Here is a 26,821-nt window from a genome sequence, read left to right on the forward strand (position 1 = left end):
AACAGAAAAGGCAGTCATGTTTATTCTATTTCTCGAAGGTGCAGGCCTGCTCTCTGCTCAGGGCCCTGGGCTTACAGGCCCACGCTCATTGGCAGGGCTCCCGTCAGCACTGCCTAGTGGCAGCCCAGGACCAAGTGATGCATTAGAGCCAGAAGGCAAGCAAAGAGTCCCTGAGGCACAGGCACTTGGCCCACCACCCATTTTCTTAACCTGAGGCTCATCCAGACCAAGAACAGAGGGACAACTGGCCTCTGTGTTATCTGTGGCCAAACATGGTGACTCTAGGGGACCCAGGAGGTGGGGGGTATTCAGTGTGAAACACCTTAAGAGGAAGAGGAAGGAAGATGGAGGTGAGGTTGTTTGACCTGTACCCTGGGGAAGTCCCAGGAGGCCTCCTCTGCTGATGCCTGGGGAGTGCAGAAGGGGTGGGAGGGCCTGTGGGAGTTTCTTTTCCCCACAGCCTTGCCAGGTTCAGGCCTCCAGGCCTGGGTGACACAGCAGCAGTCCCAGAGCCTGGAGAAAGCACAAAGGATGGTCCAGGCAGTGGCTGCTGCACTTTCCTGTGAATCGTGACAGAGAGTCGGCTGTGTAGCTTCCCAGGGGAACAGGCATTGGAAGGTAATGCTGATGACATCTCCCGACCAGTGGCCAGGAGGGAGGTAGGCTGATGAGATGGGACCAGATCTCATCCTGGGTTGGGTCCCGCAGTGCAGAAGAGCAGTGTGTGAATGATTCTAATGCTCCGGATGCCTCACACGCCCCCCACAGCTCAGACGTCAGGAGCTGATGGGACTCTACCTAATCTGTAATGAAAGGCACAGGTTAGCAGAGTTAGTTTCACCTACCTATTGGAGAAACCTGCAAATCACACCCCAGAGCCCAGAACCATCAATATTTGAGAGTTCCCAGCCATCCAAGTGCCCAGCTGTCCTCTTGTAGTGCCCTTGCTCCCTGACAAGAACTGCTCTGGTTCTCATCTGACTGCTTGTTACGACCACCTGGGAAGCCTAGGATACCCTCCAAACCCAGGCATCTGCACTCTTAGAAACTTCCATGGTGATTGCAATGTGCATCCAGAGTTTAGGAGGTGGGACAGGAGTTCAAATTGGTTCATTTGTATCTTTGGCTATGGCTCTGAATAAGGAAGTGAAAAACCACTAAAATAAAGTTTTGAGCTATTTGTAAATAGACCACATATCACAGCAAGAAAAATTTATGTCGGTACTAAAAGTAGAACTTCCTGACTGAGACGGCTATTTTGGAAAGTTTCTCCAAAGCTGCTGAATCTCCTTTTTTTTTCGGGCACTTAAGAGGATGAACTTTCCTGCTCAGATGGAGAGGAAGGACATGCCTCCCCTACCCAAGGGGCCTCTTAAATGCTGGGGACAAACCACAAGCTCTGCTCCTGGTTGCCCTATGTCTGGCCCAGAGTCTAAGGTTCCAGACTGGAGTGACCTCTGGGAAACAATGAATGTTTATTGAGTCCTTCCCTCCACAGCCCCATTAGCCCTCAGGGACCTCACATATCACATCTTAAACTCTGTGATCATGCTGTAAGGTAGGAATTGTTATTTTTATTTCATAGGAGAGAGAACTGAAGCTCTGAGCTAAGCAAATCTCCCAGGATGACCCTGATGAGCAGGCAGTAAGGAGCACAGTCAGAATTCAGATCCCACTGAAATCCCTGCCTCTTTCTGTCATGCCACTTGTCTCTGAATGGGGGAAAGACAGACTTAAGGCTGATGGGGAAACTGTGGAAGTGTGTGCATATTATTCAGGTAGTCTCCAGTCTTCAGGGCAAGCGGAAACGTCCTTTATTCTGAGATCGTATCTTTGGTGTTGATGTGTTTTGTAAGTGGGATAGCTATAGGGCAGGCCTTTTGTCCTGTCAAATGTGCAAGCTTAGTCGGATGAGTAGTTGGCAATCCTGGCTTTCTTTCTTTTTTTTCTTTTTTTGGAACTTTTACTGGTGCACAAAACCAAAAAGTGTGCGTGCCACGCATTCACTCCCACCCCATTAGAGGGTCTCCCTGACAGCTTGGCTAAGAGCTTGGGCAGGAGAACAGGCCCCCGAGGCTGGAGAGGCACAGGCTTTGGGCACTGAAGCTGGGCTGCATGTGGCACAGTTTCCTGGGGCAGGACATATGGATGGAGGTAGTGCCCACTCTGAGGACAGCTGGGGAGACTCTAGGAGACAGTGTGGGAAGCCTGAGCACAGTGTCCACACTCAATGCAGATGAGGACCCAGGCACAAATCCACCTGCCTCCAAGCCCCATCTTTCTGACAGCACTGAGGCTTACATGTTAAAGTCTAAGTGAAACCTCAGCCCCTCAGGATGATGACCCTCTTGTGGACATGGTCTAAACTCCAATGCAGCTGTTTAGAAAATCGATGCCATCAAACCCGGGGTGTGGTGGCACATGCCTATAATCCCAGCAACTCGGGAGGCTGAGGCAGTAGGATCGCGAGTTCAAAGCCAGCCTCAGCAAAAGGGAGGTGCTAAGCAACTCAGCAAGACCCTGTCTCTAAAGAAAATACAAAATAGGGCTGGGGATGTGGCTCAGTGATTGAGTGCCCCTGAGTTCAATCCCCAGTACCTACCCCCACAAAAAAAAAAAAAGAAAGAAAATCCATGCCATCAAGCCTGTGTGGAGTGGCCCAGGGACTCTGTACCCCTCAAGCCATGGCAGTTTGAGGACCCAGCCCTCCCTGGCATATAGCAGGAGCTTCTTTACCGTTCGATGATGCGGTTGTTGTCCTGCAGGTCAAAGGCCAGCAACCTCATCTCCTCACAGAGCTCCTGCATGCTGTGGAGGCAGAGGCCAGAGAGGTGACGGGAGGCTGAAATTGCCCTGCCCAGACCCCTCCTCTCCTGCCAAGGGGCAGCTCTCTAGGCCTAACCTGAGGGAAAATGACTGGGCCTTAACCTCAGCACCGTAGGGTCCCCTCTTGTCCCCCCTCCCACCACACACCCTTCTCTGTGGCACTTACTGGAGAACCAGGTCCTTTGGCGCAGGAATGGGGTGAGGAGCTATGGGGGGTGGTGAGGTCTGTACCTCTTTTGTTCTGTCCTGAAGGAGCTGGTAGGATAGCTGGTCTAGGATCTGAAGGAAGTCACACTTTAGTCAGAAAGATTTGAGCTGGCTTATTTGTGGCTGGGGAGGGGACAGGCTGAGAAAGGGTAAGAGGAGGGTAACTAGCTTCCTCCAGCCTGCATCTCTGGAGTCCCTGGAATTGTCCAGGCTTTCCCATGAGCCCCTTGTTCCCATCCTGGGAATGCAGTGACACAACTATCTGTGCTTGGATTGAATGATGCAGAACGTCAAGTTCCCTTTTGTGTCTAGCTTGACCGTCTCATGATGTAATATGAGCCATGAGATGCAGAGAAGGGGTAGGGGTAACCCCTGCCAATCTCTGAAAGCAGGGAGCTGCTTGCACAGGTATGTGCTGGGGAGGTGAGAGGGAGCAACAAGTGGCTGGCTCTGGGAAGCAGCAGCCCCTCTCCATTCCTTGTGGCTGGGTAGGCGGCTTCTCAGAGCCACCTGAGTGTTGGTGTCTTTGCAGACAGCTGGTCAGAAGACCAAGGAGAGTTCCCATGGCCTTGCTCAGGAGAGGCCTTGGAGCCTCCCAGGCTGCACAAGACCCCGAGGAAGGTGTCTCAACATCCCAGAGTCCCTGCCCTCCCAGTGACCTTTAGTCTTGAGATTACCAAGACATTCTTTCCAATCTTTGCTCTGTGCTCAGGGCATGTTTGTGAGTCAGAGTCTTAATCTGCATCAAAGTGACCCCAATGTTCCCCGCCCCAGGGTATCTGAAAACCACCACCAGCAACTCTAGGGACCTTTGAAGACCTCACACCTTGCTTAGGTTCTCCTGGACTCCTTGTGCTTCTGTGTTGCAGGAGGTCACAGAACAGCTGACCCGGCGCAGGTGGGTCCTGGTCTCATACACCTCCCTTGAGAAAGCAGGCAACCAATTAGACTTGGAGCAGGTCTCTGCTCACTCCCCCTGGGGCCCACCCAGCCATCACAGGGCCACCGCAGACTCCGATGGGTCCCAGGCACTTGCTGCCTTCCCTGCCTCTGCCCTTCTAAGCGTGGCTCGTCCCTCACCTGCCTCCACGCAGATGGACCCTGCTGACTGAGGCTGGGGAGGGTCCCAACAGAACCACCGTAGGGAGCATGGACTCCATGTGTGCCACTGGTCACATGCACACAAGAGGGGCAAGGCTCCAGAGACCCAGATGGCAGCCTACGCTGGGGCTTTACGGGGCATAATGGTCACATCCCATTTCCAAAGCAAATCACCATCAAGACTTTTATGAATTCTCTAAGGTGAGATATGAACTGGGACTTTTCCCTGTTACACAGAGAGGAAATTGAGGCCCAGAGCCATTAGATCATTGGTTGGTTCGCAACCCTGACTACACATTAGGATCATCCTGAGGAGCTTTACCTAAACTCAGATCCATCAACTCAGAATTTGGAGGGACTGGAGGTTGGAGGTAGAATATCAGGGCACTGTTATTCTAATATGGGGACGCTGGGTCTCAGCCAGGGAGGGATCACACAGCACGTTGGAGCCTGACTTCTCGTCTAGGGAGGGACTTGTGTTCATGTAGACAGGGGAAGGAGGGGGTCCTGCCTGAAAGGGGATCCCAAACTCCTATAGAGAATAGTATAAGAAGGCTCTATTAGAGGACAGACACCATCTGCCCCTGCTTCTCTGCCCAATCAGAAGCCCATAAACTGACTGTCCTTGTCCCAGTGGGACCTGATATTCTCCCCAGAGAGGAGGTTCCTACCACAACCAATTGTAACAGGGGAACGAATCCAGATTTTAGAGGGGTATTTACCTATGTACTCATCCTGGGTCTGACTTACAAGCTGTGTGATATTTAAAAGACACCAGTTCTTTGAGCCTTAATGGGGGGATAACATCTACTATATAGATATTTTGGGTCTAAACAAGCATATTTGTAGAAATCATCCCAGCAGACTGCCTGGTCTGCCTAGGTACATAAAACCACCAATTTTCTCACATTTCTTTCTTCACTTACTCCTCTCCCTCAGCCAGGGCTTGTAGAGCTCAGGGTCCTCAGAAGCCTGAGGGGGCCAGGCCCATCCTGGGGTCCAAGAGCTAAGGAAGAAGGGCCAGACTCTCACCTCATCCTCTTGCCATGTGTGACCAGGGCTGCTTGGTACTTTGGCACACACTCTTCCTGGAACAGCTGCAGGAGTCTTTTGGCTAAATGACTGAAATTCACCCTGAAAAGACAGAGAAACCAAGGCCTAGAGATGAGCAGCCAGAGCCACTGTCAAGATCCACAAGTTTAGCTGAGTGCGATGGCACCCGCCTATAATCCCAGCAACTCAGGAGGCTGAGGCAGGAGGATCACGAGTTCAAAGCCAGGCTCAGCAAGTCAATGAGGCTTTCAGCAACTTAGTGAGACCCTGAGACCTTGTCTTGAAATACAAAATAAAATAGGGCTGGGGATGTGGCTCAGTGGTTAAGCACCTGTGGGTTCAATCCCTGGTTAAAAAAAAAAAAAAGATCTTTTGCATCATATAGGCCAGAGGTCAGCAAAGCACAGGTGTCAACAGGGATGGGAGATGGATGAGGGGCCCTCCTGAAACCCACACACTCTCAAGCAGGGGGAAGGACAGATGGTGGTTAAGGAAAGTGCATGACTATGTGCCCCCCCACCCCCATGATTATGTGCATGTGTGTGTGTGTGTGTGTGTGTGTGTGTTTGTGTAGGGGGACAGGGATGGATGCACACCTGGGGAGAGAGTCTCCAAATAACTACTGGACCATGGGGGAGGCATCATGAAAGATGAAAGTATCTGGAAAACAGAAGCTGAGGGAAGCACAAAGCAGCAGAGGTCAGAGGCAGGAAGTGGGAAGTAGTAAATCAGGGAGGACAATTAGGGAAAAAAAAAACAGCCCCAATATTATTCATGCCAGAAGTAAATGCAGATACATCAAGATTGCTGCCGAAGCCTCCCTCTGACTCAGCTAGGCAGTGTCCTCCCCTGACCATAGATAACCTGCCCCAGATAGAGTTATCCCCCTCTTCTCAGCTCAGCCTAGGAGCAGGGCCCTTCCTGTCTGGCGCAGACAATGGCTCTGCCCTGCTGAATCCACTCTCCTGGTCCCCGCCTGCCAGTGGACAGGCCACTCACTTATCCAGCTTGTGAATCTGCTCCTCATTGTAGCCGAGCCCTGAAGGAAACAGACAGAAATGATGTCACCTACTTAATCATCAACAAAACAGAGTGCTACAGGGACTTTGGGGACAGTTATGAAGATGAAGACAGCCCAGCTTGGGCCTTGTTTCATGAGAGCTCACAGCCTGTTGGAGCCAGGAAAGACAGAGGGAGAGTAACACCCATGTAACTTATTACAACTTAGGACATTATTACTCTGACCAAGTCCCTGGTTATGATTTAGGGGCCTAAAGAAGCTGCAGAAAAATTGCCACGAGGCTCCAGAGGAAGGTGAACCTGTAGTGCAGGGCTGGGGGCTTGGGAATTGGGGAGTGGTGGGTGAGATGGGCCTTGAAAGATGCTTGGTCAGCCATGGCTCTCATCCAGGAGAGGGACTGATGCCCAGTGACTTTTGCAGATGGAGCACGTTGGCCAGCGGGGCTGAAGTTTTATGACTTTGGCCTTGGCCAACACCTGAAGGGCCCTAATGTTCACATCAGGGAGATGCTGCCCCCTGCTGGGATTCAAGGGAATGGGCCTATAGGTGATGGCAGCCCCAAGATAATAAGCAAGTTGGCCTTTCCTGCCTTCTCATTCCACTCCCCTAATAGAGCAGGATCCCCTTCCTGAGCCCCACAGTCAGCATAGAGTACTTTGGGGGTCCAAGAGATCTGGAACAAGTCCAAGACTGGCCTGTTATTAGCAGGTGGCCAAAGGCAGATGATTTGGCTTCGGTGAGCCTGCTTCCCTAGCCATCTCAGGTACCACTTGGGGCTCCTGTGTGGATCATGTCAGAGAGTGCCCCAAAGATACTGAGTGTCTCCCAGAATGGCATCTTCTAACACACCAGGCATTAGCAGTTAAAGGTTTGAATAAGGCTCTGGAAGACTAATAGAAATGAAAATCCTTTGAGGCTGTAAAGAGGGGCAGCTGAAAGTTGCTAGACCTATATTGCTTGGGTTACTTTATCTTTCTTTTTCTATTGGACTGTTTCCTCATCTGTAAAATGGGGAGGATAATGGCTTCCAGGGTTTTAAGAACATGCAGAGCCCCCAGGATGGTGCCTAGCACAGGAGGTGCTCGGGTGAAGTTTAGATGGTAGTGTTAATAGAGTCTGGCCATAGCGGCACAAGACCTCCGAGGTGCTCCTGAAGCCATAGCCAACTGGATATAGAGCCAGTCTGGCTGAGCCCCAAAGCTTAGTTGGCTTACAGGGACAGAAGATTTCGCTTTCTCCATGCCCTGTGGTCCCCTACACCCTCCAAGGCCAGATTCAGAGGCAGGACTGAGACCCCTAAAAAGAGAGGATTATCTTCTGAAGATCTCTGTGTCCATTATGGTAGCACCAAACACACAGCTACAGAGCACCTGATGTGCAGCTAGTGAAACTGAGGACCTGAATTTGAATTAATTCAATTAATTGAAAAGCTGAAGTGGTTTAACATATTAAATATTAAACACAGATCAGTTGTTAAGACTACATTTCACTTTGTTAAACACTTAGCTTCCAAATAGAGACGTGCTCTAAGTGTAAAATACACATGGGATTTTGAAGACTCTGTGAGAAAAGAAACATTCATATCTCTTTAATAATTTTGTTTTCACTAATTGCATGCTACAGTGACATTGGGTTGAATAAAACATATTACAATTAATTCTGTTTCTATATTTTCAATCCTGGGGATCAAACACAGGGCCTTGCACATGCTAGATAAGTGCTCTATCTCTTAGCTCTATCCCCAGCCTTTTAAAAAAAATTTAAATTTTGAGACAGGGTCTAACTAAATTCCCAGCCTGCCCTTGAAATTTTGATCCTTCCTGCCTCAGCCTCCAGAGGAGCTGGGATTGCAGGTACACACAACAGCACCTTGCATGTTTTTTATTTCTACTTTTTAATTTGGCTGTGAGAAAATTTAAAATTACATATGTGTTTCATTGTGTTTTTATTGAACAGTGCTTTTAAGATAATCCCAGGGATAGAAGAGTATTAGGCAACAAAGCCTAAGGCCTGCAGTCTTCGGGTTAGGAAACACTTAGAACAGGAGGGGAAACAGAGGGTCAGCTTGGATGTGTTTGCTCCCCAGCTAACTGGGGCCTCCCTAGGCTCCCCCTGCCCCCTTTACCACCCTCACCCTTCCCTATGATGGCAGTCACCTGGGCAAGCAGGTTCCCATCCCATAGCCTGTGAATGGGCTGGCCCCGCCCAGGTCTCTGTGAGCATTAGTAGATCACACAGGCATGTCACCTGGCCCTGTGACTCTTAATGGGATTTCTTCTGATCCCCCTTTTGAAAACTTGGCTTTCTCTGTACCCCCAAAGACACAGAGGATAGGAAAACACTCAAACCATAAAGTGCCCTGTCAAAATAAGGAGTCCCTTTCCAGGACTACTTAGGCTCTGAGGCTCTGGCCCACTGTGTCCCCTACCCATGTCATCTAAGCCTCTCACAGAACAATGGGCACAAGAGTAAAGGCTTCAATCCTCACTGGCCTGCAGGCACTGGGCAGGGGCCCTGCCTTAGGCCAGCTGTTCCCTGGCCCCACCTAGCACCATCCACTCAGGGGCATCCACCCACACCGAATGGGGTATTCACCAATCTCAGGAAGGGAGGAAAGCAGAGGGAGGGAAGAGAGCATAGGGGACATTTGCTCTCCATGGCTCACCTGGCCTCATCCTCGATTTCTTAAACTGTTTGTAGATGAGGCTCATCTTGTCCACACAACACTGAATCTGCTGGATGCTGTGGCAGGAGACAACAGGAAGAATCAAACAGCACAGAGCAAAGGTAAAGGAGAGGATGGGATGGGGGTTGGGTAAGGGAGAAGCTGTCTCCCTGCAGGAGGAGCCTCATTGCCCCAGTTCTGGGGGCCGGTCTGGAAGCAGGGGTCACTGTTCTGTCTCTGAGATTATTTGAGAAATCTTAGAGCAAGCCAGCCATCTCCCATCCTCCTGTTCACCCCCACCCCACACTCCCTCACACACAAAAAATTAAGTAAGAGGTGAGAGAAGAAGTCAAACTGGTCAGGCAACAGGGAAGTGGCCCTTGCTCCACAGGAAGTCTTGAGAGTAGGCCTTGAGAGGCCCCAGGAACCCAAGAGAGTCTGCCAAAGACAGCTGGGACGGAGTGGAATAGAAATCGCTCCTGGCCACCTGCACAGGGCAGAAGGGCAAACTCTCTTGGTATACCGGAAGCTTGGCACATAGAAGAATTCTATGATAAATAATGAACCTGTGATCCTTGTTTAAAACAGGAATGGGGGCTGGGGTTGTAGACCCCAGTGGTAGAGCGCTTGACTAGCACATGTGAAGCACTGGGGTCCATCCTCAGCACCACATAAAAATAAATAAAATAAAGGTATTGTGTCCATCTACAACTAAAAACAATTATTAAAAAAAAAAAAAGAATCAGTGGTCAGCAGTCCGGCCAGGAGACAGGAGAGTCAGTAGGTGACCTTTCAAGGGTCTTCTCAGACTGGACAAAGCCCTGTGTTTGAGATGTCTGGGGTCCTTCCTCCCCCTCAGGCCTACTGGACTCTGCTTCTTTCCCAGAGCTCCTTTAGGTACCTCATTTTGGCTGTTTCTGGAGCTGGACTCTGGGCAGAACACTCACTTTTCCCTGCCCTTTTCAGAATGTGGGGGTGGAGGACAAGGTGGCCAGGGTGGGACCCCGAATCCATAGAGTTTATCCAAAAGACTCAGGGTCAAGTGTTTTCTGAAAGGTAATTCAGAGCAGTGCACATACAGGCACCACACAGGGGCCATGTCCCTAGTCAAATGTGCTCACATCTTCATAGAAACAGAAGGACATCTACCCTAAGTAGACTAGATAGACTGTGAAGAGCATTATGTCAGTTTAGGTCAACTTTTGTGGCCAAAACAGTTAAGAAGAACCCTGTGGTTTTTAGCGCTTTTGAATTTAGGATCAAGCATATGGGATAATGGATCTGTGGAGGCCCTCACTGCCACAGGTACCATGCTCCCCACAGGCGCCATCTGCCCTGTTGTCAGACTGGGGCAAGGGGGCCCGCAGCTCCACAGAGAGCAGACCCTGGGGTGGGTGGGCATTTGTGAAAAAGGAGAAAGAATTTTTTAAAGGTTAAAATCCTGTCCGCTGTAGGTCAAGAACACAGACATTGGAATTGCACAGATCTGTCCTGAAGCCCTCTATCACTGGTCACTAACTGGCTGCAACTCAAGGTAAATTAACCTCACATAGTGAGCTTCCTCATCTATAAATGGCCATTAGTATAGCGGTATTATTGTTTTTGGAGGATTCAGTGAGATACTGAGTGTCAGGGCCTGACAGAAAGAGGGAAAGGAACCATACTTTTCCCAGAACTACAGAACCTGCGCAGCTTCCTGACTCCACTCTCAGGTAGGGGCAGGGACCCGGACCCTCTTCTCCTATGGTCTCAGGAGAGGGTCTGGATCCCTCCTGTATTCCTACCCTAGCTCTAACAGTCTTGCCAACAGAAGGGAGGAAGCCAGCTGACTTCCGGAAAGGACCCTGTGGGCTGGGCCCCTCCCTACCCCAACCCCACAAATGAGAAAAATCCCACAGACCTTCTGTCTTCATGTACCTGATCCCGGTTCTTCACCAGCGCTGAGTTGAGGTCCCTGAGGCTTATCTGTGTCTCTGTGATATTCTGGGAACATCTGGAGAGAACCTCAGCCAGCTATGGGACAAAAAGGCAGACCCCCTAGTTTGAGGCCTGCTGGGCAGCCCGGCTAGAACACTTCCCACCCCCACCTCTACTCCTGTCTCCCAGCTCACTCACAGTCTGCAACCTGGACCTCAGATCTGCAACCTCTTTCAGCTCCTGGACCTTAGGTGTCTCCGCTGTGCTGTTCAACCTGGAGAGAAAGAAAGAAGGAGGCTGCACTTGAGGGCTTAGGAGGAGGGATCTCTGGGAACACATGCTGGCATGGCATCTTTGAGACAACCTTGATGGCTCTCAGGGTCTCTGGGGAGTTTGGCACAAGGAGCCAACTTGAGAGCTCTGTATACCATGGTTGTGACATTGTTGAGTTCTGCAAAGAATAAAGGTTGAGGTGCATTGGGACACCTTGATTCTATGAAAATGTATGAGCTCGTGATACAAAGTAGCTTTCATGAACTCCTTACCAGGACAATTTGTAATTAAACAGAGAAAATGAAGTTCCTTTCCAGTAGAAACTGTACTCCATGATAACCAACAGTTATGAAGGGGATCTGTCTTTTGTAGACTACTAGGCAATAACATGCCACGGCTTGGGATGGTAGTATCCTATTTCCCCAGAGAAATGATGATCTTGAGCATAGTATTAAAATCAATGATGAATGATGGAGGGGTGGACCTTTGCTTGGTGACAAAGTGACATTATCCTGATTCTTTCATTTGCAAGAAAAATGCATGTACAGTAGAGGAATCAGGCTGTCACTGCCCAGTGATGTGTCAATAGGAAGTATCCAGTGTCAACTATGATGAGTTCTAACATAAAATGTTTAACTTGAATCCATTCAGTCTGTAGAAGTCCCAATGTAAATTGGAAATACCAGGAAAGAAGAACAGGGAGACATCATGATGAGGAAGCTCTAAATGAGCCCAGAAGACAGGACAACGAACTTGGTCCCTGCAATGAGTCAGTGGCGTGTACAGCAGGCAATTCGGAGTTTGTGCCACCTTAGAATAGACTTAAGGGACAGAACGACCAGAAACAAAGTGAGGTCTTGGACTGGATTCCAGTATGAATAAAACTAGCTGTAAAAGCAAATGTGAAGGGTAATCTGAAAAATCTGAAAAGAGATAGGTACCAGATAAGAGGAAAATGTATAGATATAGAAGGGGGTGGGGCTCCTTAGCTGAGAAAAGTAGGCTATAGAGTACTAAATAAATACATGCTGGTTAATATGCATTTTTGCATATTAACTCTTATAGTAGAAAGTGATTTACTACATATAGATATGCTAATGGAATATAACAGCCTGTCTCTGGGGGGCAAAAGGTGGTAAAGTTTTCTTTTGCTTATCTGTACTTTCTAATATTCTACCATTAATAAATGCTTTTTATTTATTTTATTTTTTAAAACAATTTTAGCCACATTCCCAGCCCTATTTTGTATTATATTTAGAGACAGGGTCTCACTGCTGAAGGTGGCTTTGAACTTGCAATCCTCCTGCCTCAGCCTTTGGAGCTATTGGGATTACAGATGTGTGCCACTGTGTCCAGTGACATATACTTTTTAAATAACAATAAGAATTAAGAAAAAAAGAATCCCATATATTTTAGCTTAGGAATGGAGGATCGGGGAGGAAAGAAGTGAGCAGAGGGCTTAGGGGTGAACTTGAAGGTCCACAAAGTCAAGGACACTGTCTGTTTTGCTCATTGGGTACGTCAGGGCCGGCAGAAGTCACCACTTCATGAATGTGGAGCCCTTACTGGATGCCATTTGGGGTGGGGAATACTAGACTGCAGAAGAGGACCAGCTGACCCAGTGCAACCCCTCAGGGAGTCAGGAGTCCTGGATTCAAGTCCTGGTCCTGCTAGCCACACTTGCCATCTGCGTGACCTCGGGTTAGTCCCCCTAGCTTTCTAAGGTCTCAGGCTCTTCATCTATAAAATAGGGAGATAAATTTTCTTCCTGCTCCTTAATAAGGTGTTCATGGGGATCCAATGAGACCTCCATGGTAAAAGGCTTGCCAGCATACAGTTTTGGGGTGGGACTGGGGGCCCTGGGATTCTCAGAGCCAGTCCTAGCTGCCCAGACAGTGCCTCAGGTGGCAGCAGCTGCAGAGGAGTATCACAGGGCTTTGGGACAAAGGCAGGACTACTCTGCCAAGGGAGCTGTGGGGGGGTGGGGGGGCTGAGAGATGCAAGCTGCCTGCTGGGGACGTGGGTGACCAGGCAAGGCACTGAGGGGCCGCTGTGTACCTGCAGATGTTACCTGCAGCTCAGATACCTCAGATTCCACTGCAGGTGGAGCTAGTGGCTTTGGCCCTTAGAGGAACCTACAGGTCTGAGGATGTGCAGAAGAGAATGGGATTGCAAAATGTTGGAGGTGGGAGGCCCCAAAAGTAGTTTAGAAAATGAGGACAGAGGCCCAGGTGGGGAAAGGTGGTGAGGGCCTGGTCCTATCACACCTGGCCCTCTGGAGTCCTGCTCTCATCCTCCTTGACAGGAGAATGTAGCATGCCTGACCATAGTTCCCCAGACACACCAGGCCTCAGGGAGGCCTTGGAGGCAGAAAGAAAAAACAATAGCCCCACAACACCAGGCTCCACCACCTTTCAAGCCAGGGCAAAGCTAGACGGATGTGCCATCAATTTCTCTACACACCTCTTCCCTGAGAGAGAACCTAATGGTCATTTTATTGGCACCCAACCTCCCTCTAACTGGACCCTCCTGGACCCCCATGCTCTCCCCTTCATTCCCCACCCACCACCCATCCCTCTCTGGCTTTATTCCAGGACATTTGCCATCCCGACTGTGGTTTCACTAACCTCACAGGACCCCCCTCCTTCCTCTAAACATGGTCCTCTTTTCCAATCTCTGCATAGACCCTCCTACAAAAGGTATTCTTTCTCTTTCTGGCCTAAAATGCCTCTTCTTCCAGGAAGGCTTCAGTGGCTGCCTCTACCTCTCTTTACTTTTTCTGCCAGCCCTCATGTGTCAGAGAAGTCTGGGGCCCTCTGTGTGATGTGATGCCACGTCTCTTCCTGGATCTCCTTTCTGAGCTCTGGACAGAGTCTGCTCAGAGGAGATTCATAAGCCATGCTGATAGATCCCACCCTGTGTCACCATTTGAAGGGGCTCAGCCATGACAGGACTCCACCCCTGTCATCTGGAGACACTCCTTTTCCTCACATCCCCTCTGCCCCATTATCAGTGTGGATGCCACCAGACCCCAGGAGGCAGGCAGACCTGTGGGGAGTCAGCCCAAGGAGAGCCATTCCCTCACCTCTGAGGACAAGGGCTGGGGATGGCGGGGGACTTCAGGTGTGTTTGGCAGTATCTGCTTCTTTTCACCACCATCTCCTTGTGGCAGGAAAGACCCTGGTCTGCAGAGCTCCCATCTCTCACCTGCCTCATACCTAAGACTTCCAGGGTTTGGGGGGCTGTGCCCACTTCTCCACAGTGCTCTGGCAAAAAAAAATCTTCCCTTGTTCTCATTTCTAGAACCCCCAGCTCTGCTTCCTCTCCCCATCCTCTCTCTCTCTTTCTAACCCATCATCCCTACTTAGCCCAAAACAGGGGAATAGAAGGTACAGGGTCCTGATGACTGGGCAGGGAACCCAAAGAAGGCAGAGACAAGTGGAAAATCTGGAGGAGGCAGGAGCAGGGGCATGGAGATCATTGGATCTCCACCTTGGGTCAAGTCCATGGACTGTGCATGGCCATGGGCAGGAGTCTTTCCCTAGAGTTCTGCTTTGGGTCTTGGTGCAGCATGAACATCCCAAATCATTCAGGGAGAGACCTAGGAGAGCAGAGACCCCTTGCTGGGGCTGGGAGACTGCCTGATACTGGGACAGGCAGTGCCCTCAGAGTCTCCCAGGTGAGTGACTGGACTGGGAGGGTTATTTTGCAGTCATCCTGACAGGTGGGGCAGGAGGGACAGATTGGGAGCGCCCTCTCTATTTTAGCAGGCAGGGGAGGCAGGAGCTCTGGGTCAGGGAAGACCAGATACACCACAGGAGCCATAAAGGGTATAGAACAGACACAGAGAGAAGGGCTGGCCTGGGCAGGATACTCACCTCTCAGTGCCTAGGCTGCTGCTGAGGAAGAAGAGGGCTGTCCGTGTGACCTCCTGAGTCCGACAGCATGTGGCCTGGAGCACCTCCCTGCTCGAGAGGAGTCTGAGTCAAGGTCGCCCTCACTGGGGCACCAAGCAAGCCATGCACATTGGCATGGTCCCTGGGACAGTGCAGAGGAACTCTGGATGGTTAGCCTTGCCCTTTCTGCCCGCCCTGCCCTCCCCCTAGCCCTCAGGGGCACTCACACGACCCAGTACAACCCCCGAAGCATTAGCTCCTGCCCGTCTAGCAGGATCCGAGCTAGCCGCAGGGACTGGTAACCAACGCCCAGCACACCCTGAAACACACAGGTGGGCAGGGTCAGGTCCCACACCTCTTACCCCTGTGCCACACCTCCTCTCTGCCATCTGGGCACACCTCTCACCTTAGCCGTGTTGTAATCTGCCTGTAGGTCCACTTTGGGGACGAACTTGGGGATGTCCAGAGCAGCTGCAGATAAAGACCCTATCTGAGGGATTTGTCCCTATGGTCTGGATCAATTCTGAGCTCATCCTTTCTTGTTCCCAGATCACATTCCACCCTCAAGAATCTCTCACCTCAAACTTCCCAATTCACCCAGAGCCCTCACCTTCCAAGGCTTGAATGAAAGGAGAGTGAGTTTTAAGTTGCAGTCCTTTACTGCCACCTTGTGGCCATTTTGGAGAATCCTCAAGCTCAAGATTTGGCTCAACAGAAAATGAACAAAACCCCTTGGGCAAGACGTCTTGCCCAAGGGTTTCAAGGTTAAATCACCTTTCCCACCTCAGGGAAGGAAGATGAAATTGGCATCATTAAAATGAGAAAGGATGATAGTTTTCTAGAACTTGGAGAAAGGAGACTACCTGCCCTTTACTCTAGCAGCTTGGGTTCCTGTTTCTTCCAATACCAACTACCAAGGTATTCCCCTGTATCACAGAGATTGGGCAGCACACACTAAAGCCAAAACCCTGATTCAGTTGGTGTTGCTTTCACAGATCTGAGAACACTGAGAAGCCCCTGGGGTCAGGCCACCAACTCAAAGTCACATGGTATCTCAGAGGCATGCACAGAATGTAAACCTGGATCTGCCTTCTATACCCCATGCACCCCAAAACAAAACAAAACAAAAGAAACCAAAACCATTAGTTAATGCCCAGGATTGTAATCCCCTGTATCCTGGAGGAGAATGCCGCCCAGCCTGGGTGACCCTACTCACGGTCCCTGAAGGCTAGCCCCTTTGGAGTCTCGCTGGCCATGCTGAACAGGGTCAGAGGGCTGCTGGCAGTTGTGTGGGTGATGTGCTGTGCTGAGAGGTTGGGCTCAAGAACACAAAGGTGACCCTCAAAGAGGTATTCCTGGTGATGGGGGGCCACATTGGTCTGCTCATACACGGCCTCCAGAAAGATGGCTATCCTAGACCCACCAGGGAGAGAGGGAGGGGAGGAAGAAGGATCAGTGGGCCGGATGTGGAGTCAGGGGACCAAATCCCAGCTAAGACTTGTCCCATGGTGGGAGCTTAGCTTTTTAGAGGGAAGGATGGAGGTGGTTCTCCCTCTCATCAAAGATAAGAGAGAAAGGGCAGAAACAGGACCCCGAAGTCCCAATACCCAACCTCTGCATTTGCACACTGGTTCCCGCTACATTTTCCTTAAAATTCTCCTAATCCCATAAAGTACTCTAATAAATTTAGGAAATACACACACACACACACACACACACACACACACACACACTTCTGAGACTTAGAATGCACACTGGCATCATGAAGAATACTGGACTTCTGAAGTACAAGCAAGGAAATCTGTTTAATTTTGTGGAACTGGTACTTTTCCAAACTAGGTTTGGACCCAGAAGATTTCATACCTAAGCCCCCATGCCTTGGGAGGTGCTGCCTTAGACACACATTTCTGCTTGGGTGGAGAAAGCCTTCATGCCTTCCCTCCCTCACCCCTACTCACGTGTTGTGGGCGTGGATGTAGACACGGTGCAGGACAGCCTGGGACAGGGAGAAGACGTGGACAACAACTCGCTGCAGGATGTCACTGGTTTCCGCAAAGAACTGGTCGAAGCCCCAGCATTTGGCCTGCTCCACTTCCAGGATGTTGGCCAGGATAGGCACCAGCTGGCTCTGCAGCCCCCTGCCCTCCCAGGACATGGAGATGGTCAGGGGCTAGGGCCTTAAGTAGGCAATGGGGACACTCCATGAGAAGGTCCTGAGGACCTAGGACCAAGGTGGTGGGGCAGGCTGGGTTGAGAAAGAATTATTGGAAAAAATTCATTCCAGCATCCAAATGGAAAACCCGAGGCCACAAAGGAAAAGTGGCGTACCCAAGAGAGCCACTAGAACAGGCCTCCAAGTTTCACTCAGCCGAGAGAAGTGATACCCAGCCCAGACTTGGGGATGTGCTCGCCCTTCCCACTCACATGGACAGCTGGCAGGTGATGGGGAGAGTGTAGCTCCACTCCAGGGGTCCGTTTTCACGCTTCTGGGTACCTGCAATGGCCCCAACTGGTTTCTCTGTGGTGATGCGGTACCTGGGGTGGGCAGGATCAGTCAGTGGGGCTCCCAACCCACCATACTTCAAATGACAACAAACTTATCACAGAGGGTGCAAAGTACCTGTTAATGCCACCCAGACACTCTGAGGTGAGCTGGAAATGGAATTGGAGAGAGATGGCCCTCAGCCCATGAGAGCCCCTTGCCTTGGCTCCCCAGTCAAGCTCCCTGCTCTAGACAGAGACCTTCCCACCATCTGCTATCTCCACCCACCCCTGCATATCCCACAACCCAGTCACCTCCACACCTGTGCCATGCTGATCTTGGCCCCCAATCTCCTCTCCTCCTCTATCCTTTTCTCACCCAACCCTCTCTTCAGTGTCTCTCCTTCCCTGAAAACCCCATCCATGCCAGTCTCTTTCCCTTGTCTCTAAACCTAATATAGGCTCCACACAGCTTGTCCCCTGGGCTGAAGATTTGAGCACCAGCCTTCTTGGTAATCCACTGATAAAACAGAAATTCTGAGATGTCATAAATATAATTACTAGCACCAGGAGATGGAGTAGGGAAGAGATAAGGGAAGTTAATCAGTTAATAGCTCCAAGGACACTAAGGGAAGAGTGTTCCACATTCCTGGAAACCTTGACTTTAGTCCCCTCACTGTTGACCACCAGGGCCATCCTGCCCTATTTTCATATCAACATTCTGGACTCTTAACTCGAGAGGCAATGAGTTCTTCTTATGGGCAGCTTCCTATTCCAAAGCTTTCCTGTCTCATCCTGGGAGAGAGTGCAGAGAGCAGCCATGGAGGAGGACAGTGGGCAGGGGGCACTTTGTGTGGACTTCTGGTGGACATGGAACCATTCCGAATCCATTTACTTTATCAGCACTGTGTTCATTACCCAGAGCATAGCACAGCCATAGATTCAGTGTAAACAAGTTGTGTGTGTGTGTGTGTGTGTGTGTGTGTGTGTGTGTGTGTTTATTTTCCCTAAAATGTAAAAAGAAATACTCTTAACTCTAGGTCCAGTGGACATTTTTCTGATTGCTACCTAGCTCTGCTGCTGTAAGTTGCAGGATTCACACCAGGACCTGCTTTTTTTCTTTTCGTTTCTTTTTCTGATGAGCATATGTGAAAGCTCAATGAACCCTTTTATTTCAGAGATCCTGCAGTCTCGAGACTTGGTGTGACACCAAAATCATATCCCTTTTGTTCTGGGCAGTGCAGCCTAGGAGTAGCCACTGTCTCCAGTTCCTTCTGTATCTAACATCTGAAAACCACAGGAGACCTTGGACCTGAGAGCTGGCCCCTCCTTGGCCCTGGCAGACTCTGCCACCTTGGGCAATTCTCTCTGAGGCTCGGTGGAGAGGTGGTGAGCTGGGCGCCAGGGAAGTGAAACACTGAACCAAGAAAAGGGAGGATGAGCATCTCCCGCAGAGCCAGGGGAAGTTCAGCTTCTAGTCTGAGTGAGGAGCCTGGGTGGGGACAGGGGAAAAGGAGGCAGCAGGGACCAGTGAGGAAAGGGCCAGGGTCAGCCAGTAGGAAGTCCAGGGCCTGACCCCCTCATTCCCTACCCTGTGGCCCACCGTACATGATCTCCTTGTTGCGCCGGGGCCCACCAAAAGGGACGAAAGGAAGGCTGCCGGTAGCTGCGTGGTACAGGGTCACCCCGATGCTCCAGAGATCCACTGTCACCCCAAATGCCTTTTGCTGAGGCTTGCGAAGCACTGCCCGCTCATACATGTCAGGGTGCTGTGAGAGAGAGAGAGCAGAGAGCAGCCGTGGAGGGGGACAGTGGGCAGGGGGCACCTTCTGTGGACTTCTGGTGGACATGGAACCATTCTGCATCCGTTTACTTTATCAGTTTAAAAATGAGCACCGTGTTCACTACCCAGAGCATCACCCTCTGCACAGGGGAAGGTGTTGACTGGTTGCATCTCACCTCCTGAGGATGGGTCCAAGGAGCTAACTGTGGGGGGCTAGGCAGGCCTCTTAAAGAGCAGAAGGAATTCTGGTAGGGGTATAGCAGGGGTGGAGGAGATATAACCCTGAGAGAGCAGGACGAGGGGCAAGAACCCCTTCTAGGGGGCTCTAAACAAGGCACAAATCAAGGGTAATCAGCATGGGGAAAGACCCTCAGCCTGGGACAGCAGGTCCCCACATGTCACTCACCAGGTACTCCTCTGTCCCGTAGACAGAGATGAACTTCTCATCGTCATCTAGCTCCCGGGCAGCCCCGAAGTCTGTCAGCTTGTAGATGCTCTGTCCCTCCTCCCCAATGAGGCGCATGATGTTGCCAGGCTTGATATCCCGGTGCACGATGCCGTTCTCCCGCAGGTGGTTCATGCCGGCCACTGGGGACAGACAGAGGGCTGCTAGCTGGCCCTGGGAAAGGCTGTCCTTGGCCCCAGGGAGACCCGGAGGAGTTCCTACCAGGTGACAGGGCCACAAAAGAAACAGGAGAACAGAGATGGGCACAGGGGAAGGAGGGACGTTCCAAGGACCCTAGAGTATTGAGGTTCCATCTGGATTCTCAAAGAAACCCAGGGCCTGCCTTTCCCCTTCTTATTTTTTTGTGGCCAAAGATAGTTCACACAATTTACCATTTTAACTGTGTTGGTGTGAACAGCGTAGCACATTAAGCACATTAATATTGTCAAGCGCTCATCACTAGCACCTATCTCCAGAATTCTCTCATCTTCCCAAATGGAAACTCCATATCCATTAAACAACACCCCACCCCCAGGCCTTGCAACCACCATCCTGCCATCTGTCTCTAGGGATCTGACCACTCCAGGAAGCTCGTGTGAGTGGGACCATGCAGTTGTCCTTCTGTGTTTGGCAGAGTATCCTCTGGGTACATGCATACTGCAGCTGATGACAGGATGTCCCTCCTTTTTAAGGCTGGAGTGGATCCTACTGTATGCATGTACATTATTTTATCCTTTTAGATATCCCCCCCCCCTTGGCCCTGTGAATAATGCTGATTGTATATAGGCATACACTCTTTTTAAAATTTATTTTTATTATTTTTTTTGTACTAGGGATTGAACCCAGGGGCACTTAACCACCAAGCCACATTCCCAGCCCTTTTTATATTTTTATTTTGAGACAGGGTCTTGCTAAGTTGCTTAGGGCCTCACTAAGTTGCTGAGGCTGGCCTTGAACTTGCAATCCTCTTGCCTCAGCCTCTGAAGCAGCTGGGATTATAGGTTTGGGATTATAGCCACCGCACCAGGCTTAAAATTTATTTTTTAAATTATAGTTTGAAGCTGAATGATTAACAGGAATCAGACACCTGGGTTCTGCCCATTTGTCTCAGTACTGTAAATGGAGACCCTCGAGAACGCTCATTTGGGTTGGGATTACTTGTTTCAGAATGTCCTACCCCCCTGGGTGGAGGGCCCAGGCCATGGCTGGTCCCATGGGAGCTGGGGACAGGGCGGGCTCACCCACACAGCGCAGAACCACCAGGAACTCGTCCTCCGGCAGCCCGAAGGTGTTCTCTGGGCTCTCCAGCACGCTCAGCAGACTCCCGCTAGAGCAGTACTCCATCACCAGCACCTTCTGCCGGCCGCCCCCCTGTGGCCAGGACAGAGGAAGGCTGAGGCGGAGGGCACTTTCCCTCCCCCCATCAAGAAGAGGTGGCTCCCTGAGTAGAGCCCAGAGCTCTAGCAGCTTCTGGCCTGGCCTTCCCTCTTTGGTCTTACATGGATCCCACAGGCCAGAATCCAAGGCCACCCTTCACAGGAAGCCCTCTCATTAGGAAATGATTCCCTCATGCATTCTGACGTGCTGTCCCACCCACCCTTGAGTTTTTTTTTTTTAATTGGTGCATTATGATTCTACATAGTAGTGGGATTCATGTGACCTATTCATATATGCATATGGCATAGATTGATCAACTTCATTCCCCAGATCTTTCCCTTTTCTGCCTCTCCTCCCTCCCTATCCCCTTACTCAACTCTTTCTATTTTCACGAGGTTCTTTTAGTATTTTTTTTTCTCTCTAGCTTCCACATATGAGGGAGAACATTCTGCCCTTGACTTTGAGACTAATTTGTTTCGCTCAACATTTTGCTCTCCAGTTTCCTCCTCCCTGGTCTTGACTTTTTGATTAGCAGGTGACCAAGTCTCTCCCCAGACTGAGGATCAAGAACAAGGCCATCCAACTTGACCCATCACGGGACTCACCGTCTCCTCCACTGCAAACAGCTTGACGATGTTCTGATGATTCAGCTTCCGCAGGACCTCGAACTCCCTCCCCTGTACCTCGCGGGGGCGCAAGTAGCTGGCGGTGTTGAAGACCTTCACAGCGACCAACTCCCCGGATTTCTGCCATGGGGAGGAAGGTTGGGAAGTGGCCTGGGACAATGCAGGTCCCACCCTTGCTGAGGAGCCTCCACGCTCTCTGGGGCTCCTCTTCAGACTCCCAGCAGCCAAACCTAAGGAGAGGAAGCAGGCTCCTACCCCCAGGTCCTTCCCCTATTCAGGCAGTAGATGGTCAGGCCCTGGGAGGTGACAAAGGCTTGGCACACCCAAGACCCTACAGGTGATGGCTTGTGGCAACTGTTACTCTTGCCATAGATACTAACTGCAAAGGCACTCAGCAGGAGGGCTGGGATTGGAACCTGAGCTACCTGAATCCAACTCCCACATGGGAGAGGGGAGCCTCATATATAATGATCTGGCTCCACAGCGGATGCAGGATAAACCCAGGCATCCTGCTTCCGGCCTCTGCTATTCCTAGATCCCACTTGCTATCACCTCCCCCTGGATATTTGCTTTGTGCTGTCATCTGTCTCCTGTCCTAACTCATACCTACTTAGTTCCCCACTGCCCAAATCCACGGGGTCCTTCCTCCCAAGTGGGTACAACGAGTCTGATGTCCCTGTCCAGCCACACACCACCTCCAGGCCCACCGGAGGCTGCTAGGGCTTTCTGCTGGGCACAGGGTAGTGGGGGTGGGCTGGGTTGGCCAGACTGCGGCCCCCACAGGGTTGCCACTTACCTTGTTGCGGGCCTTGTACACACTGGCAGTCGCCCCCTGGCCCAGCAGCTCATCTGTGTGCCACAGGTAGTTGGCGGTGCTCTGCATCTCCTCTCCCTGGAAAAAGTACACGCGGGGGACCCCAGGATTCTATTCCTAACCTGGAATGGACATTGATGGCCAGTCCAAGGCCACCCCAGAAAGGGCTCCATATGGCCATTTTACAGGAGTGGGGAAGTTGGAAGCACAGAAAGGTTAAGTAACTTCCTCCAAATGAAGCATAACCAAGAGGAGGCCTGCTGGGCCCTCAGCCCACAGCTGGGCCTGTTCTACCCACAGGGCCACCTGTCTGTACTCACTCCCCAGTGTCCCCCAGCCCCTCCCATTCTGCAGAGACAAGCTTCTTTACTCCATCACTTCTTCCAGACTCTAGGGTTTTGGCATCCAGGCCTGGGACTGTCCCAGGAAGAAGAAACAGTGCAGGAGGAAGGGCCTCAGGTCAGTCACACCACCACAAATCTCCAAGATTGCAACATGAGCCTGGAGCCCCCACACCACCCACTGCCTGACTGCCTGGCCCCCACTTCCTCTGCCCTTAGCTAACAGCTGCTCACCAGGTCACCAGCATACAGGTCAGTGCTGTTACAGAGAGGGAGAGAGAGAGAGAGAGAGAGAGAGAGAGAGAGAGAGAGAGAGAGAGAGAGAGAGAGAGGAGGAGAGGGACAGGGAACAGGCAGTGGGTGGGGAAGGCCAGAGACCATCAAACACAAGCCCTGAGGAGGATATGAAACCCCTCTACAGCCCTGTTCCCCATCTTTTCTCCTGTCCTGTTTTCTCCAAAGGCCAGTTCCTTTAAAGCAACTGATTCCAGAAAGGGTAGCCTTAGAAGTCAATCTCAATGCTTGTCTGAAGTATTAGGTCAGGACTGGCCATTTTGAAATGCCTGAGGGCATCTGGGAAGGAATCCTAGATTAGACAAGGGCCTACTTCTGCTCTCATATCCCAGGCCTGGAATCCTATGTTGCTTAGCTTTAAGCCTTTTCTCTCTCTAATCATTTTTTTTTTTTGAAAATGCAAATCCTTGAGTATGTCAGCTCCTTGAGTCAGAGGCCATTGGTCAAGTCCAGTTCATTGGTCAAGTCCGAGTTTCAGACTTGAAACTTGTGTTTGCATCATGCAGAAGCAACTGAGGCACTGGGACTATGTAGCAGCTCATTATGGATGAACTGGCCAGGTTGCCCTGGGAGGAGTCAGCTGGGGGTCTGGGGTGTGAGGCTGGGGCAGAGCACACTGAAATCAAGCCCAAGGGTCCGGCGTGGGGAGCTCAGCCCCACCAGGTTGCATGACCTTCATCATTCTTCCTTGGGCTAGTGCAATACAACCTCTGTGCAGGGTGTGGCCAGGAATAGCTGAGGACCTAGGATGACCAGCAGTGTGGTGCAAAAGGCAGGGCCTCATGGTGGGCGACAGAGCCTTGGGTTCTGTGCCTAGGAGCTCTGCTTGTGGCACATCTGGCTCTAGTCGGCCCCGGCACCTGTGCACAGAGGGCTCAGTAGCCTTTATTGAGTGGATGGACGACGGATGAACAACGGATGGATGATGGCACAGAAGGTACGCTGACCCACCCGTGGCCTCCCTGCCCTCCTCAGGCTCTTCCGTGGCCAGATGCACTTACCCCACGCTCTGAGTGGCCCTGAATCAGGCTCTCCCTGGCAAGTATGTGTTATGCTCTCTGTCTGTGGCAAGTCCAGGAGCTGAGCTACACCGGAAAGAGGAGGGCGGATGAGAGGCCCCCTTGGTGCTTTTTGATTCTCAGCCCCCATCAAAGGCCACCAACCCCAGCCCTTTAACCCTTTCCTGTTTGTCACCTCCCCCACAGGGCTGGGGGGTGGTTTCCAGTCTTCTTCCCCAGCTGTTCTGGGAGCCTTTCCTGACCACTCCTACTCCTGGGACTCCGGCCAGTGAGAAAGACCCCAAGGAGAGGTGTTGGGAAGCTTCAGGGTGTGGGGAAGCCCAGGAAAGGGGCACTGGTAGCTGATGGGGTGTTCTTGTATGCCACAACCCTCCATGGGGCTCACTGGCCTCCAGATAGTCCTTCCCAAGAGTGTCCACCAGGGAAGGTGTGCAGGATACCACCCTCCCCCCCAGTAGCCACAGAGAGCACAGGCAGTGGGCGCTGGGCCCCCTGAGCCACTCCTCTGCTGATGTGCCTGCCTCGGCTGAGCCCTACCCTGCACTGCCCATGCCCAGGATCCCCATGTCACCCTCCCAGGGGATGCTGCATACTCACCCCATCGCGGCTTCAGGGGATGCCCACTTGTAGGACGGGCTGGCACCCCTGGCACCCTCAAGGCTTGCAGCAGTTATTCCTGGGCAGTACCCACAACATCCTGATAGTCAAGGACCCTGGGACACAGGCAGGGCTAGTTGAAATGGCCCTGTGACGGCTGGGAGCTGGGATTACAGGTTTCTTCCCTGCCAGCCCTGACACTCTGCTCTGTAGAGCCCTGGCTCTGGGCTCTCTCATACTTCCTGATTTCGTTCTTTCCCTCCCCACCTCTCTCCCTCTCTCTCTCTTAAAGAGACAGGCAGCTTGGCTGCTACCGACACCACAGCAGGAAGGAGAAAGAGGATGCTTTGAGTTCTCAAGTGGAGGCAACAGAACTAGAGTCTGAGCCACAAAGAGGCCAGGAACTAGGCCTGGGCATCTGTGGCAGGCCACTGGGTCATGTTTTGGCACCTCCTGCAGTTCACTGGAGCAGGGAATTTCAGGTCTCTACCTAGAATCCCCAAGCAGGTTGGGCAAGTTAACCAAGTAGAGAGCTGCTGGGAAGATGGAGTTCCCACACCCAAGAGCCCCAGGGAGGTCCAGGAAGTGTACCTTGCCACTTCTAGGAGAAGTCCAATCTGACTTGCCTTCCCAGGAACCCACAGAGGCCCAGGGGCAACACTGGAACCCAAGTCAAGTACTCCAGTGTGACCTGGAGCATAGCATACAACCCCTCCCAGTCCACTTTCTCAGCCACAGCATGAGGGTGCACACATTCCTTGGGCTTATGGAAGTCAGAACAGTAAATCCACAAAAGCCTGGGAGACTGGACAGCGTTTTTCAGACAGGCATTGAAGGTTTTGAAGCTCACACACATTTAGTTATTGGACCATAATCTTCACAGACTGCTGGGCTGAAATGCAGGTATGCCAGCTTCCCAGACAAGACCCAGTACCCTAGAATCAAATGTCCTGGGAAGCTCGAGAGGTCTGTGCTGCTCTGATCAGCTCTGAGATAGCAGTTGAATAAGAAATGGTTAAAACCAGGAAATTCCATGTTTCTATAGAATGTTGGAGGGACTTTCCCATGGCCACACCTGGTGGTTTCCTCTGCCAGCCACACCCCTACCACAGTGACACCAGCTCAGGAGCAAGAGCAAACTGCCTCCTGCTCAGATCAATCTACTTGATAACATGATTTACTTGATAACAAGGCAGCTGTGGGTTTTCATAGCAGGGCCAGGAGGAATGCTCCTGAGAGCCAAGTGCTCCACCCTGTATTCCTGCTGGACATATGGGAAAATTGAACTTCCTTGGCTCTGTGACTGGGGAAGAAGAGAAGCAGGTGACATCCCAATCAAAGCATTTAGTTGCTGCCGCAAGACCCCCTAGAGCTCGTATCCTCCAGCAAGGAGATTCTATTAAACGTGGTAGTCTAGTCCCTGGTTACTTTCTCAAGCACAGCGCCCCCTGCCGGCCAACAGGGGACCTTTAGCTTTAGTGAGAAATCAAACTTGTTTTAGGCCACTGAAGATTGCTTTATAAGCTAAATGCTACACATTTTCCCCTGATGAATCAGCGCTCTTACTTTCCTCTCTCTAGCAAGCCCAGTCTCTTTCAGTGTCTCTAGCAGCTTCAATTGCAACCGTAAAGCACCACTGTAAAGCAGACACTATGTGCTCAGGATGCAAAGGGGAGAATTAGGTGTCCTCCGAGGGGTCTGGGAGTGCTTTATATGTGCTAACATATATACTTCAGCAGATGGTGATCTGGTGGCCCTTAGATGAGGGACAGCAGGGAGTCAAGAAGGGCTGGCCAGTCAAGAAGGTTTGCTTGACCCGACTTTGGAAAGAGGGGAGTTAAAGAAGGTGGAGTTGGAGGTAAGAAGTTTGAGGCAGAAAGGACTGTGCAGAGGCACAGAATGATGGGCAGAGTGTGCCTGGTTACTTGTTCAGGCACTGTGAAAAGAAGGGGGGAGGTGGATCCGGGCTAGAGGCAGATCAAGCTTCATGGGGCATCCCTTTGGGGACACATGCTCTGTGTGGACAAGATGAAGGAATGAGCCCTGGCTGGGCAGCGTGGCTGCTATTTTGTCTGGGGAGGTGCT

The 26,821-nt window shown here is 51.3% G+C and overlaps 1 protein-coding gene across 5 annotated transcripts; it reads right to left on the minus strand.

The window, feature by feature from the left end:
- Positions 1–24,953, minus strand: IKBKE (inhibitor of nuclear factor kappa B kinase subunit epsilon). 5 transcript variants are annotated; one of them, XR_014022514.1, is made up of 23 exons: positions 24,737–24,953; positions 24,122–24,205; positions 22,468–22,563; positions 21,651–21,791; positions 20,910–21,039; positions 19,630–19,886; positions 19,049–19,209; positions 17,384–17,494; positions 16,918–17,097; positions 16,176–16,372; positions 15,366–15,430; positions 15,187–15,278; positions 14,942–15,028; positions 10,989–11,064; positions 10,774–10,886; positions 8,874–8,950; positions 6,187–6,226; positions 5,167–5,268; positions 3,860–3,956; positions 2,993–3,105; positions 2,737–2,808; positions 680–803; positions 1–550 (listed from the first exon to the last, which is right to left on the minus strand). XR_014022514.1 is itself a non-coding variant. In XM_081298114.1 (22 exons), exons 3-22 carry the CDS (start codon positions 22,552–22,554, stop codon positions 770–772), a joined length of 2,157 nt encoding a protein of 718 aa, XP_081154240.1. In that variant the 5' UTR covers positions 22,555–22,563; positions 24,122–24,205; positions 24,737–24,953; the 3' UTR covers positions 1–769. The 5 variants fall into 5 exon arrangements, 3 of the variants coding, with proteins under 3 accessions (XP_081154240.1, XP_081154239.1, XP_081154241.1); XM_081298114.1 differs by having other exon boundaries at positions 1–803; positions 19,630–19,811; XM_081298113.1 differs by having other exon boundaries at positions 1–803.
- Positions 24,954–26,821: the final 1,868 nt, after the last annotated feature.

The sequence above is a fragment of the Spermophilus citellus genome (genome assembly GCF_964194105.1).
Source record: "Spermophilus citellus genome assembly, chromosome: 6".
In the NCBI taxonomy this organism is placed as follows: domain Eukaryota; kingdom Metazoa; phylum Chordata; class Mammalia; order Rodentia; family Sciuridae; genus Spermophilus; species Spermophilus citellus.